At 41.2% G+C, this 14506-nt stretch overlaps 1 protein-coding gene across 1 annotated transcript; it reads left to right on the top strand.

The window, feature by feature from the left end:
• The first annotated feature begins 1121 nt into the window (after window positions 1–1121).
• LOC109889896 (neuroblast differentiation-associated protein AHNAK) lies at window positions 1122–14231 on the top strand. Its single transcript, XM_020481688.2, has 5 exons — window positions 1122–1358; window positions 6414–6467; window positions 7088–7211; window positions 8893–9068; window positions 9234–14231. Exons 2-5 carry the CDS (start codon window positions 6465–6467, stop codon window positions 13728–13730), a joined length of 4800 nt encoding a protein of 1599 aa, XP_020337277.1. The 5' UTR covers window positions 1122–1358; window positions 6414–6464; the 3' UTR covers window positions 13731–14231.
• The last annotated feature ends 275 nt before the right edge of the window (window positions 14232–14506 follow it).

Genomic DNA, 14506 nt, shown 5'->3' with positions numbered 1-14506 from the left:
AAAACGTTTGACTGGTACTGTATATCTTAAGTGGTCCCATTTTCATGAATTTGATGGTAAGCTTGACTCCCATTCAAAAACAATACGGGACTTGCACCAGGAAGTAGGCGGGACTTTCATAGGGTATTGGAAGGCTTGGCGAAGCTGTTACCATGCTTCACCTATCCAGCGCAAATGTTTTCAGTCTGACTTTAAATCATATTATTGACAGATGTTATGTTGATTGTCTCTGAATGAAAATATTCAGGAAAGTATCGATCTGCATGTTACCCACGTATCAATTGTTCACCACTCTGTCTTTTGATATCTTCAATGCAAGTAGGTTTTTGTCTCATCCTGAGATATCATGTTCACTTGCCAACACCCAATCAGGAAATTAAACCTTGAGTTCAGAGGCAGTTTTTATAGCACTTACCACTGTAGAGAACAACTATTTTCCTGGAGCTGAGCCCTACTCTTGTGATGCATTGTTCTAAAATTTTATTCATCGGCAGAGTGGGTAGGGCAATGACTCACTATGCTATGCCTGGTTTTGGTATGGTGCACATAGTAAGCATAACTCTGTAATTTCATAGTCTATGGGACAAAGTGGGACAAAGTGGAATCTGTAAGTATAGTAAATCACAGTATACAGTATGATGATGATGATGTAGTGGAGGGGTTGATGGGTAGAGGTAAGATGCCTGCCATGTACCAACTGTATGGACACACAAACCCCCAAAGTTGAAATAACAAAAATACAAAGACTTTTCATTAAATTAAAGATAATTAATCAACTTTCTGAGAGATCACGATAAAGTTCAAGCCTTTAAAAATAAGAACACCTCAGTCCCCCTTCATTACACAGGTCAGTTGGATACAGTCGGAGATGGCAAATACTGAAGAATGGAATCTCTTGATTCCATTCATTTTTCCAGAGCTCTGTGTGCGTGTGTGAGTGTGTGTGTGTGTGCGTGTGTGAGTGTGTGTGAATGCATTAATTTGTTGATGAGTGTAAGTGTATGTTTTGCAACTATTGCAGGCCTCTGTTTCTTTTCTCTTTGTAAACCTGGTTCAGCCTGTTAAGGAGGAGTGGTGTGTACTTCTCTTATTCATGATCTCTCACTCTCTTCGCAAGTTTCGGTTGTCACCAGCCCTGCAAATGTGTGTGACATGTCCCTCTCCCTGTGAAAGGGTTCAGGGTGGGGGTTGGGGTGGCACTGAGGAGCAGGTCTAGGTGTAGTCTAACCTGTTCTCCAGCTTAGGTGGTGGTCAGAGAAGGCATTTAACTGACAGATCCTCTTAAATTGACAGAACAGCTGAGGTACAGAGGAAACAACATTGCCTGGGCTTTTGGAGGACTCTAAGACGTTGACAAGGTGAGTCCTTCCCATCCTATGCTCTAATCCGAGCCCAGCGAAACCCCAGCATACAAAGATGAGCTTTATAAGCCTTCTGTTGCCATTAGAATGTGATATTTAACATTGTCGTTCGTGCTGATGGTACAATGGGAACTTTGTTGGGAACTCAGTTTAGTGATCTTGTATGTAGAGTACAGAGGCCTAACAGTTGTTCATCATGCTGTGTTGAAACTAGTAATGGATTTATAGTTTCTGCAATTTTATGAAATTCTTTTAGTTTTATATTTTAAATGTTTTGCTAAACAGATTAAATGGTCCCTCGTGAAATTGTCTTTACTTAAATGTAAATGAGCAGGTGAAGGTAGCAAATCATTTGATTCGTGTGCCCCTACGACTTGATTTCTGTGATATCGACATTTGTGGGTGGATGTAGGGTCATATTCCAGTAATGTATTTTGCCACATGGGTTATTGTTGTTGGCTGATTGTTAATGAACTTGGCGTCACCCTGAAAGATTGTTTGTCAAAATACCTTGCCCAGAACTGTAGATTGATCAATGATTGGTGAAGTGGATTTTGCTAGTGTGGTACTATTCATCAAACATATAGGGCTGGTTTTCCAGATGCACATTAAGCCTAGTCCTGGAATAGAATTCTCCATTGAGATTCTCCAGTTCAGCACGCTTTTTAGTCCAAGCTTAATCTATGTCATGGAAACATGTGTATTGTGTCTTTTATAGTACCCTTGTTACTTAATATCTCTGAGGTGTTGCTGTTGCATTACGTTCTTCATAGTGGTGAGATGAGAATGAAGCCACCATAACATGATGAAAAGGTATACAGCATTTCAATCATTGTCTCATAGAACTCATTTGACATATTTAATGTGTTGCATACCAAGCCAAGACATTCTTGCTGTATTTTTGCTGGTCTATGAAGCCACAATTATATACCCACAACTATTGACTTGCTTCAACTGCCTTATATCTTCTTTTACTTCTAATATTTATCCTCAATTGAAAAATAACTTTTTTCCTTTTCATGAAACAGAGAGACTGGTTAAAGTTGTAACCAAACTTATGTGGCTTCATGTTTTACATTTTCACCGAATGCATTTGTGGTGGTGTAATAATGTATTGCTTTGAAGCCAATATCATGACACTCATAATTCCACTTACACCATTCTTTCTGACATGCTGCCCACCCAAACCCTCATTATCACAATGCAGGTGAATGTATTGACATTCATTGAGAGTAGTGTGTGTGGCAGTGTGTGGCTGTGGTAGTAGGTATGGCATGTAAGCTAGCATGTGTCTCAACCAACTGGTTTGCAATACATTCCCCTGAGCGTCCTGGCACGGGGCCATGCCTTGGATTCCTGAGGCGTGAGGCTGTAGGTGGGTGTCGCTGTTACTCTGTCAGTCTGGCAGCAATACATTAAAGGCAGAGAGCTTTGACAAGCTTTAGCGTGGATATGAAGTATTATTGTCATTATAAACATTAAGAACACCTTCCTAATATTGTGTTACACCCCCTTGCCCTCAGAACAGCATCAATTTGTCAGGGCATGGACTTTACAAGGTGTCGAAAGCGCTCTACAGGGATGCTGGCCCATCTTCACCCCAATGTTTCTTACAGTTGGTTCAAGTTGTCTGGATGTCCTTTGGGTGATGTGCCATTCTTGATACACACAGTAAACTGTTGAGCATGAAAAGCCCAGCAGCGCTGCAGTTCTTCACACAAGCTGGTGCGCCTGGCACCTACTACCATACCCCGTTCAACGGCACTTACATGTTTTGTCTTGCACACATACATAATCCATGTCTCAATTGTCTCAAGGCTTAGAAGTCTTTCTTTAGCCGGTCTCCTCCCCTTAATCTACACCGACTGAAGTGGATTTGACAAGTGACATCAATAAGTGATCATAGCTTTCACCTGGTCAGTCTGTCATGGTAAGAGCAGGTGTTCATAATATTTTGTATACGTAGTGTATAGTATAGTCCGGCTATTCCCAAACTGAGGTATGCGTGCAATGCCGTTGGGGGTACTGCCCCCTTACCCGTGAAAGCACCGAACAACAGACAGGGACGTTGGACAATCGAAGAGGCGCAAATATGATGAGAACTACATTGATTTGGGGTTCGCTTATATTGGGAGTAGTGCCTTTCCTCAGCCATAGTGTGTTATATGTGCAAAAGTACAATCTCACAACTCGATGAAACCTTCACTCTTGTGCAGACATTTAGAAACTAATCATGACAATTTGAAAAATAAGCCATGGGAGTTTTTTGAGCGAGAATTAAGACAACTTTCAAGTAGTAAGACATGTATAAAAGCAACAGATACCATTAATAAGAAGGGGCTAGAAGCGTCTTATATGGTGAGCTACCGAGTGGCTTGGACAGGCAAGCCTCATACTATTGTGGAGGACTTAATTCTTCCTGCTGCCACGGATATGGCTGGGACAATACTGGGGGAAAAGGTCCAAAAAACGATGTCTTCATCAAACACTGTTTCACGATGCATCAGTGACATGGCAGGATATGTTTTAAAACAATTACTGCTTTGCATACAAGCCAGTGAATTCTATGCGTTACAGCTGGATGAGTCAACAAACGTGGGGGCCCTGGCAAAGCTCCTGGTGTATGTCCGTTACGTTTATGGGGGGTCAATTAAGGAAGACATCCTCTTCTGCACACCACTGGAAACCAGGACAAGAGGAGAGGATATTTTTAAAGTACTGGATAGCTTTGTGACATCAAATGGACTTTGGTGGTCAAGATGTATTGATATCTGTACTGATGGTGCAAAAGCCATGACAGGGAGACATAGTGGAGTGGTAACGTGTGTGCAAGCAGTTGCTCCCGACGCCACTTAGGCACACTGCAGCATCCACCGAGAGGCTCTTGCTGCCAAGGGAATGCCTGGCAGTTTGAAAGACGTTTTGGACACTACAGTGAAAATGGTTAACTTTGTTAAAGCAAGCCCCTGAACTCTTGTGTATTTTCTGCATTGTGCAATGATATGGGCAGTGACAATGTAACGCTTTTACAACATACAGTAGTGCGCTGGTTATCAAGGGACAAAAGTATTGACACGTTTTTGACACGTCTGACCGCTTACATTATGACAAGTTTCTCACACAACTGGCCTATCTGGGTGATGTTTTTTCTCACCTGAATGATCTGAATCTAGGATTAGAGGGACTCTCCGCAACTATATTCAATGTTCGGGACAAAATTCTTGCTATGATTAAGAAGTTGGAGCTCTTCTCTGTCTGCGTTAACAAGGACAACACACAGGTCTTTCATTCATTGTATGATTTTCTGTGTGCAAATGATCAAGCTTACGGACAATGTCAAATGTGATATAGCGAAGCACCTGAGTGAGCTTTGTGAGAGTGGATTCTCAGCCCTCACTAGCATGAAAACTAAGTACATGCACAGCCTGTGTGTGGAAAATTATTTAAGACTGAGACTCTCTCCAATACAACCCAAAATTGCAGAGGTATGTGCATCCTTTCAAGCACACCCTTCTCATTAACCTGTGGTGAGTTATTCACAATTGTTGATGAACAAATAAGGTTTGTATACGAGCTCTTTGTCACCTCCCATGAGCCGGGTTGTGACAAAAACTCACACTCGTTCTTATGTTTAAAAATGTATCGTATAGTGTGTGGCAAGCTTACAGTGATGGCAAAAAAAACATTTTAGAGTGTGCTGACCCTGGTGCTAGAGGGGGTACGCAGCTGGAGGTTGAATGTTTGAAGGGGTACGGGACTATAAAAGTTTGGGAACCACTGTATTGGAGAATTTGGCTGTACATCCAACCGGCCTCACAACCGCAGATCACGTGTTACCACGCCAGCCCAGGATCTCCACATCCGGTGTCTTCACCTACGGGATCTGGAGGTTGATAACAAGTTTGGGAACCACTGTTATAGTCCAATTTCTATTTTGGTTGGTTGTTGCATGTTATGATACGATAACTCCAGTATTGATGCGAGAATGTAGTAATAATGTAATATGTAGTATTGTTTAGAATGATAGTTGTCTTCCCCTTTATTGAAATAAGTGGCATTCCTAGGCCATAACACATCTTTTGTGTGATGAATTGTTTATCATTTTGTATGAGTGGGGTTAGGGGTCTTGAGATGTAGCAAAGGTCTAGGAAAGACTATTCAGTTGTAAGTCTGACCAGAGAGATGCATTAACTCGGTTCTAAAGTGTTGTCACCTGCATAAAAAGTAGTTTTACTTCAAAGAAGTGGTATGCGTTTGTGTGTGTGCACGCATGTACATGCATGTGTGGATGTTTCACCCAATGGGCTCGGAGAGGATGTGGTTTCCTGCTAGCTACACCTCTAAAAAGTTGCACCAGTTATATCAACACATACAGATATTATTATAATGTGAGGAAGTTTTGTAATTATACTGAACAAAAAATTAAATAAAAGGCCACTAAAATGTGCACAGATATCTCAAGTTTTGAGGGAGCATGCAATTGGCATATTGACTGCAGGAATGTCCATCGGAGCTGCTGGCAGATAATTTAATGTTATGGTATGGGCAGCCACAATCAACAGCCTGATCAACTCTATGCGAAGGAGCTATGTCACGCTGCATGATGGCAAATGGTGGTCACACCAGATACTGAATGGTTTTCTGATCCACGCCCGTATCTTTTTTTTTTTAAGGTATCTTTGAAGAATAGATGCATATCTGTATTCCCAGTCATGTGAAATCCATAGATTAGGGCCTAACGAATTTACTGTAACTATAACTCAAAATCTTTGAAACTGTTGCATGTTGTGTTTATATATTTGTTCAGAGTAGTAACTACAACAATTCCACATTTTCATTGTAGAACGGTATCCTACAATAAAAATAGTTGAAAATATTACATTGAAATAGATTTTTCATTATTCTGTCACAAAATGATAGGAGAAAATTGTCCTTGAAGATGTTTCAATGTCCATTTTAATGTAGTACAAGATAAAACCCTGTAAGATTGTTTTATATCTGCTTCTTAAACCACATTATTAACTGCACCTCACTACTTTTTTGTTTTTACAGGTTATAGTGAACATTTTCTTGATATGCTGCTGTAAATATACTTCAGAAATCATGGTGAGTGAAATACTTTATTTATACAGTTTCCTGACATTTCATAACCTTTCATGCTTCCCATTAAAGAGGCAATCTGCGATTGGTACATCAATTTTTTTTACTTTTAAATTAATTATACCCATTGATTCATGAAGAATCTAACTTAAAAAGCTTCATTAGCTTAGTTCCACTGTCATACCCCATCGGAACCCAAAATATATACACGTATTTTGTTACATTGTTAGTAAACAATTGATTTATAAACCAACACTAGCTTCCAACCATGTTAAAACTATACTTTTTATATCATGGTTGGTCAGTCCTTGCATCCATTGCTCTGTCAATGAATTTGAGAGTGGTTTCATTTCTCTAGCCTCACCCCTCAACTTTTTTACAAAAACAGTGTTTGAAATGCAGATTTTCCCTTTAAAAGAACAGAAGCATTGAGTATGTTCTCCTAAAAACAAGCTATCTATCCTGTTGGAAATCAGATCCTAAAACCATGCAAATATTTTGTCTTACCAGAGTCTTTGAATACTGCTCACATACTAATGTAACTGTTACAAACAGTTGATGCTTAAACTTCATGATAGTGACTACAATTGATTTGATTTAATTGTATTTCACTGCTGACATCTTAGAATGGGGAAAGTCAGCAAAGACGTTATTCCGAAAGCTTGGTCCTGGAGGATTCAGACAGAGGAGGAGTTGTCATCACTGGAATCACAGACCCTAGCGTCACTAATAAGAGTGGCTTGAAAGAAGGTAAAGTGTCACAGATCAGTTCATTTCTACAACAACAAAAAACATTCTTAATTATAAAATGTAAAGCATATGTACGTTTTGTTATTGGTTGTACATACAGTGAGGCAAAAAAGTATTTAGTCAGCCACCAATTGTGCAAGTTAAAAAGATTAGAGAGGCCTGTAATTTTCCTCATAGGTACACTTTTTTAAATGAATTTATTTGCAAATTATGGTGGAAAATAAGTATTTGGTCACCTACAAACAAGCAAGATTTCTGTCTCTCACAGACCTGTAACTTCTTTAAGAGGCTCCTCTGTCCTCCACTCGTTACCTGTATTAATGGCACCTGTTTGAACTTGTTATCAGTATAGAAGACACCTGTCCACAACCTCAAACAGTCACACTCTAAACTCCACTATGGCCAAGACCAAAGAGCTGTTAAAGGACACCAGAAACAAAATTGTAGACCTGCACCAGGCTGGGAAGACTGAATCTGCAATAGGTAAGCAGCTTGGTTTGAAGAAATCAACTGTGGGAGCAATTATTAGGAAATGGAAGACATACAAGACCACTGATAATCTCCCTTGATCTGGGGCTCCATGCAAGATCTCACCCCGTGGGGTCAAAATGATCACAAGTGAACGGTGAGCAAAAATCCCAGAACCACACGGGGGGACCTAGTGAATGACCTGCGGAGAGCTGGGACCAAAGTAACAAAGCCTACCATCAGTAACACACTACGCCGCCAGGGACTCAAATCCTGTAGTGCCAGACGTGTCCCCCTGCTTAAGCCAGTACATGTCCAGGCCCGTCTGAAGTTTGCTAGAGAGCATTTGGATGATCCAGAAGAAGATTTGGAGAATGTCATATGGTCAGATGAAACCAAAATATTACTTTTTGGTAAAAACTCAACTCGTCGTGTTTGGAGGACAAAGAATGCTGAGTTGCATCCAAAGAACACCATACCTACTGTGAAGCACGGGGGTGGAAACATCATGCTTTGGGGCAGTTTTTCTGCAAAGGGACCAGGACGACTGATCCGTGTAAAGGAAAGAATGAATGGGGCCATGTATCGTGAGATTTTGAGTGAAAACCTCCTTCCATCAGCAAGGGCATTGAAGATGAAACGTGGCTGGGTCTTTCAGCATGACAATGATCCCAAACACACCGCCCGGGCAACGAAGGAGTGGCTTCGTAAGAAGCATTTCAAGGTCCTGGAGTGGCCTAGCCAGTCTCCAGATCTCAACCCCATAGAAAATCTTTGGAGGGAGTTGAAAGTCCATGTTGCCCAGCAACAGCCCCAAAACATCACTGCTCTAGAGGAGATCTGCATGGAGGAATGGGCCAAAATACCAGCAACAGTGTGTGAAAACCTTGTGAAGACTTACAGAAAACGTTTGACCTCTGCCAACAAAGGGTATATAACAAAGTATTGAGATAAACTTTTGTTATTGACCAAATACTTATTTTCCACCATAATTTGCAAATAAATTCATTAAAAATCCTACAATGTAATTTTTTTGATTTTTTTTCTCTCATTTTGTCTGTCATAGTTGAAGTGTACCTATGATGAAAATTACAGGCCTCTCTCATCTTTTTAAGTGGGAGAACTTGCACAATTGGTGGCTGACTAAATACTTTTTTGTGCCCAACTGTATAAGAAAACCCTTTTAAACCCTCCATTTCTTCTACTGTTTTAGGCGATGAGATTGTCGCTGCCACCATACATCTTAACCACCTTAATAAAGATGACCTGATGAAAATACTTAAGATCATGGAGCCTTATGAAGACAACATGAGTTTTGTGACAAAGCCGGATCTGAATGCCAGCGTCAGTCTCAGCTCACTGGACAGTGGTCTCAAAAGTCCCGGGGATGTACGTTTCAGAATCAAATTTACTTCATGATTTATGTCAGCATTCATTACACTATGCTCAAGGTTCTTTTTAATTTCTGAACAATTATATTAATAATGTATTATGGATCAATACCTTAGTATTTGTCCATTGACTACCACTTAATTGCTATTTGATTGTCTACAGATGCTCAAAGATACCTACAGCAGAATGCAGCGAGCAGTTGAGGCACCATCTATTGAGGTTAATGGCCTCAATGGACAATTAAATGCAGAAGGCTGGTTGAAGAATGAAATCAATGGTCCCACTTTGAATGGGGTATTGCCCAATGTGACATTGGACACACCTGGACCTGATGGAGGTGCAAAGTTCCCCACCATTGGAATGTCTGGGCCAGTAATGAAAGGAGCAGATCAGGAGGGCACCCTCACACACCCTAAAGTCAGTCTATCAACACCAGAGTTCAGCACTCCAGATGCTTCACTTGACTTGGAGAAACCTGAGGTTAAGACAAGTGGATTTATGTACAAGCCTCCAAAATTCAAAATGCCTCACTTCAAACTACCACACGTAAAAGCCAACGTGCCAAAGGGAGATGTGAATGTATCAGCAGATTTAGAAGGCCCTGGTTTCAGTGGAGAGCTAGAGACACGAGACCTGAACCTCTCATCCCCTGATGTGGAAATCAAACGCCCAGATTTGAATGGGCCAAATGCTGTCTTGAAAGCTCCAGCTGTTGACATAGAGGCTCCTTCTGGCAAATTCAAATGGCTTACTCTCACAAAGCCCAAGTTTGGATTATCTGGACCAATAATGAAGGGACATGAAGTAGACATAGATGCTGACCTGTCTGCACCTGATATGAATCTCTCCACTCTAAACATTGATGGAGAGATAAGTGCATCAGATGTAGACTTGAGTATACCAAAAGCTGAGGTAGATCTGCCAGCTCCAGATATCGACATTGAGGCTCTCTCAAGTAAATTTAAATGGCCTCATTTAAATAAACACAAATTTGGTCTTCATGGGCCCAAAGTCAACTCCCCTGGTGTGGATGTTAAGGCAGATCTGGAGAAACCAACAGTTGATCTTTCTGTCCCAAAGATTGAGGCTGAAATGAGCAACCCAGATTTAGAACTGAATTTACCCAAACCAGACCTCAGCAGCCCTGAGGTAGATGTGAAAGCCCATGTTGTTGATATTCATCCTCCCACTGGGAAACTTAAGTTCCCAACACTCAAAAAGCCCAATTTCAGGCTCTCTGGACCAAATATAAAAGCTCCAGACATTGATGTTGATGCAGATCTGAAGGCACCTGACCTCAGTCTCTCTGTCCCTGAAGTTGAGGCAGGGCTTAACATGCCTGATTTGCACACCAATTTGCCAAATGCAGATATCAAAGGCCCTGAAGTAGACCTGAACGCATCAGAAGTGGACATTGAGCCCGTTTCAGGGAAATTCAAATGGTTTACTCTAAAAAAAACAAAGTTTGGTCTCTCTGGACCCAAGGTTAAGGGTCTCGAAGAATTGAATCTCGCCCCTCCAAACGTTGATGGAGAAATAAATGCACCAGATGTAGATCTTATTTTACCCAAATCTGACCTGGAAGGCCCAGAGGTAGATGTTGACACTGATGCCCATTCTGGAAAATTCAAGTGGTTCAACCTAAAGAAGCCCACAGCTGATTTGAAAGGTCCAGATGTAGATCTTCAAGCACCAGAGGTCGACATTAAGACACCCTCTGGAAAGCAGAGATTTCCAACTTTAAAAATGCCCACAATTAACTGGACTGGACATAAGGTGAAGGGACCAAAGCTTGATGGTGATCTGAAGAGAGCAGAATTGGACCTATCAGCTCCCAAGTTTGATGTGAATTTACCAGGAGCAGATCTCCAAGGCCTTGATCTTAACCTCTCCACACCATCAATTACAGCAGACATTGCTGTTCCAGATGTAGATCTTCAGGCACCAGAAGTTAACATTGAGACACCCACTGGAAAGAAACGATTTCCAACTTTAAAAATGCCCAAAATTAACTGGTCTGGACATAAGGTGAAGGGACCAAACCTTGATATTGATGCTGATCTAAAGAAAGCAGATTTGGACCTCTCAGCTCCAGAGGTTGATGTGAATTTACCAGAAGCAGATCTCCAAGGCTCTGATCTCAACCTCTCAGCACCAGCAATTGAAGGAAACATCGCTGTTCCAGATATCAATGTCAGTTTGCCTGAAGCTAACCTCAAAGGACCAGATGTAGATTTAGACCTTGATGCTCCCTCTGGAAAATTCAAGTTGCCAAAACTAAAATGGACAAAAATAAGAAAAGTAAAAGGACCAGAACTTGATGTTGGTCTTAAGACCCCAGAATTAGCTGTTGATGTTAATTCACTTGAAGCAGATCTGAAAGGGCCTTGTCTCAACTTGAAAACAACAGATCTCAACCTTTCAGCACCAGCAATTGAGGGAGACATTGCTGCTCCAGATTTCAATATCAGTTTGCCTGAAGTTGACCCTGATGCTCCCTCTGGAACATTCAAGTTGCCAAAATACAAACTCCCAAAATTCAGTGTAACAGAGCGAAGAGTTAAAGGACCAAACCTTGATGCTGAGCTAAAGGCCCCAAAATTGGATGTCTCTGTTCCTGATGTGGATGTCAGTTTGCCGACTGCTGACCTCCAAGCCCCTGTAGTTGAGCTGAAAACACCCGACCTGGACCTTTCTGCTCCAAAGATTGAGGGAACCATCGCTGCTCCAGATTTGAGTGTCAGTTTGCCTGAAGCTGACATCAAAGGTCCAGAGGTAGATCTCGACACCCCAGAAGTTGACCTTGATGCTCCCTCTGGAACATTCAAGTTGCCAAAATTCAAACTCCCCAAATCCAGTTTAACAGGACCAAGAGTTAAAGGACCAAACCTTGATGCTGAGCTAAAGGCCCCAAAATTGAATGTCTCTGTTCCTGATGTGGATGTCAGTTTGCAGACAGCTGACCTCCAAACCCCTGTAGTAGAGCTGAAAACACCAGACCTTTCTGCCCCCAAAATCAAGGGATCTATGGCTGCTCCAGATTTGAGGACCAATTTGCCTGAAGCTGGCATTAAAGGTCAAGCGATAGATCTTAAAGCCCCAGAAGTTGATCTTGATGCTCCCTCTGGAACATTCAAGTTGCCCAAATTCAAACTCCCCAAATCCAGTTTAACAGGACCAAGAGTTAAAGGACCAAACCTTGATTCTGAGCTAAAGGCCCCAAAATTGGATGTCTCTGTTCCTGATGTGGATGTCAATTTACCGACAGCTGACCTCCAAGCCACTGTAGTAGAGCTGAAAACACCAGATCTCAACCGTTCTGCCCCCAAACTTGATGGTGAAGTGAATGTACCAGAGATTAGAATGAATGTACCCAAAACTGATCTCAAAGGACCTGGACTAGTTCTAAAAGCTCCAGATGTAGACATTGATGCCCCTTCAGGCAAATTCAAATTGCCCCATTTTAAGCTCCCCACATTTGGCCTTTCAGGTTCTGAACTGGAGGGACAAAACCTTGACGTTGAGACACCTGACATTAAAGTTTCAGTTCCCAGAGTTGAGAGTCGACTTGAAGCTCCAAAGGTAGATATAGCTCTACCTCAAGCATACCTCAAGCTATCAGATCCTAATGTTAAAAGTGATATCAGTGCTCCAGATGTAAATCTAAGTTTACCAAAAACGGACCTCTCTGGCCCTGAGGTAGAGTTGAATGGTCCTGATCTAAATCTCTCTACCCCAGGAATTAAAGTAAGTGTCCCAGACATTAAAGGCCCTGAGGCCAAGTTTAAAGCTAAAGACGTTGACATTGAGGCTCCCTCTGAAAAACTGCCACATTTTAAGATGCCAAAGTCTGGTCTCTCGGGGCCTAGAATAAAGGGCACAGAATTTAATGCTAGTGCAAATGTAAATACACCTGATGTGGAAGTTTCAGTCCCCAAAAAGGAGGGAGAGATTAGTACCCCTGAACTGAGTCTCTCTGCTCCTGGCATTGAGGCCAGTGCTGACATGCCAGATTTGGATGTAAATGTACCAGAAGCTGACCTCAAAGTAGATGTTGAGGGAGACACTCACAAAAGTACATTCAAATGGCCATTCAAGTGGCCAAGCTTTAACTTATCTGGCTCAAAAGGTAAAGATTCTGACATGGACGATGAGGAAGAATCAAAGCGTGATCAGGTGGAGGTGCCAATGTTTACATTTCACAGACTGCCACAGAACAACAAGATTGAGAGTGCATTCCAAGATGCTGCCAAGGCCCTTGGTGAGGCGATGGACACGCCAAAGCTTGAAGGAGGCCTTGAAACAGCTGGCGTAGAGGTCAGTTTGCCTAAAGTGAATGAAGGACAGAAGGTGACATCACCTTCAGGACTTATTAACATCATGGAGCGGTTGAATAGATTTAAAGCAAAAACACCCACAGCTAATGTCTCCCTACCAGAAGTGAAAGGTGAGCTCCATACCTCTAGCCTTGATGTCAGCTCTACCTCAGACATAGATAGTTCCACTAAGCTTAAAAGAGGGACTTTCAAAGTTACAAAACCTGAATCTGGGATAGGCCTGGAATACCCTGTAGTGGACTCAGAGGGAAACGATAGCATGTCAATAAGCCTCTCCAATATGCTTGGTCTGAATATCAAAGAGCCCGATACAGATTATTGATAGTTTCCAGTCATGTGAACCGTACACTTGGGATAAACCAACATGATTGTAACTACTTTGTAAATACATCAATTTGTTCATGAGTTGACTCCATTTTAAGGATGTGTTTTGTCTCTATGTACAAACAAAACAGAAACATGTAATTATTTGTTTGTCGATTCTCTGATAACTTAGTTAATCCATATGCTACTACATCTATATTCAAACAGTTGACAGCAAAATGAAGGAAAATATGCTCATTGGCTCTGTGTACCCAAACGTATTTAAATGATGGTAATGTTTCCCAAATGCTGTTCACTTGGAAGTTATTTTGATTTTTTTTTTTTTACAAATGCCTCAGTATTGTATCTTTCACAATTCAGACATGTTTCACCCATAAAGGAGACAATCTTTATGGAAGCTGTCATCTTCACATTTTAAGCTAAAACAATTGTTGAACAGTGAAATGTAATTCTACTATTAATATGTTATTTCCTACTCCAATAAACTCCAATATGTCTATATGACTCAATCATTTATTGATGATTGACTATAAATTATACTGTAATTGACTACAGAAATATGTAACAGTATTATATTACATGGCAGGTTTGAATTCCTGTTTGATTGGATATTCATCACTGAAATTAAAACAAATAAACATGAACCAAGGTGATATAATCATCACACACACAGAAAGCTCAAACTTTCATGGAAGACTTCCTATAATAAACCTTTTTTTCGTCACTTGTATTTTCAATGCTTCCGTACCTGTAGATTTCCAGTCATTGCGCTAA

This window comes from Oncorhynchus kisutch, linkage group LG4, assembly GCF_002021735.2.
Source record: "Oncorhynchus kisutch isolate 150728-3 linkage group LG4, Okis_V2, whole genome shotgun sequence".
Lineage (NCBI taxonomy): Eukaryota > Metazoa > Chordata > Actinopteri > Salmoniformes > Salmonidae > Oncorhynchus > Oncorhynchus kisutch.
This window is presented reverse-complemented; position numbering and strand designations above follow the sequence as displayed.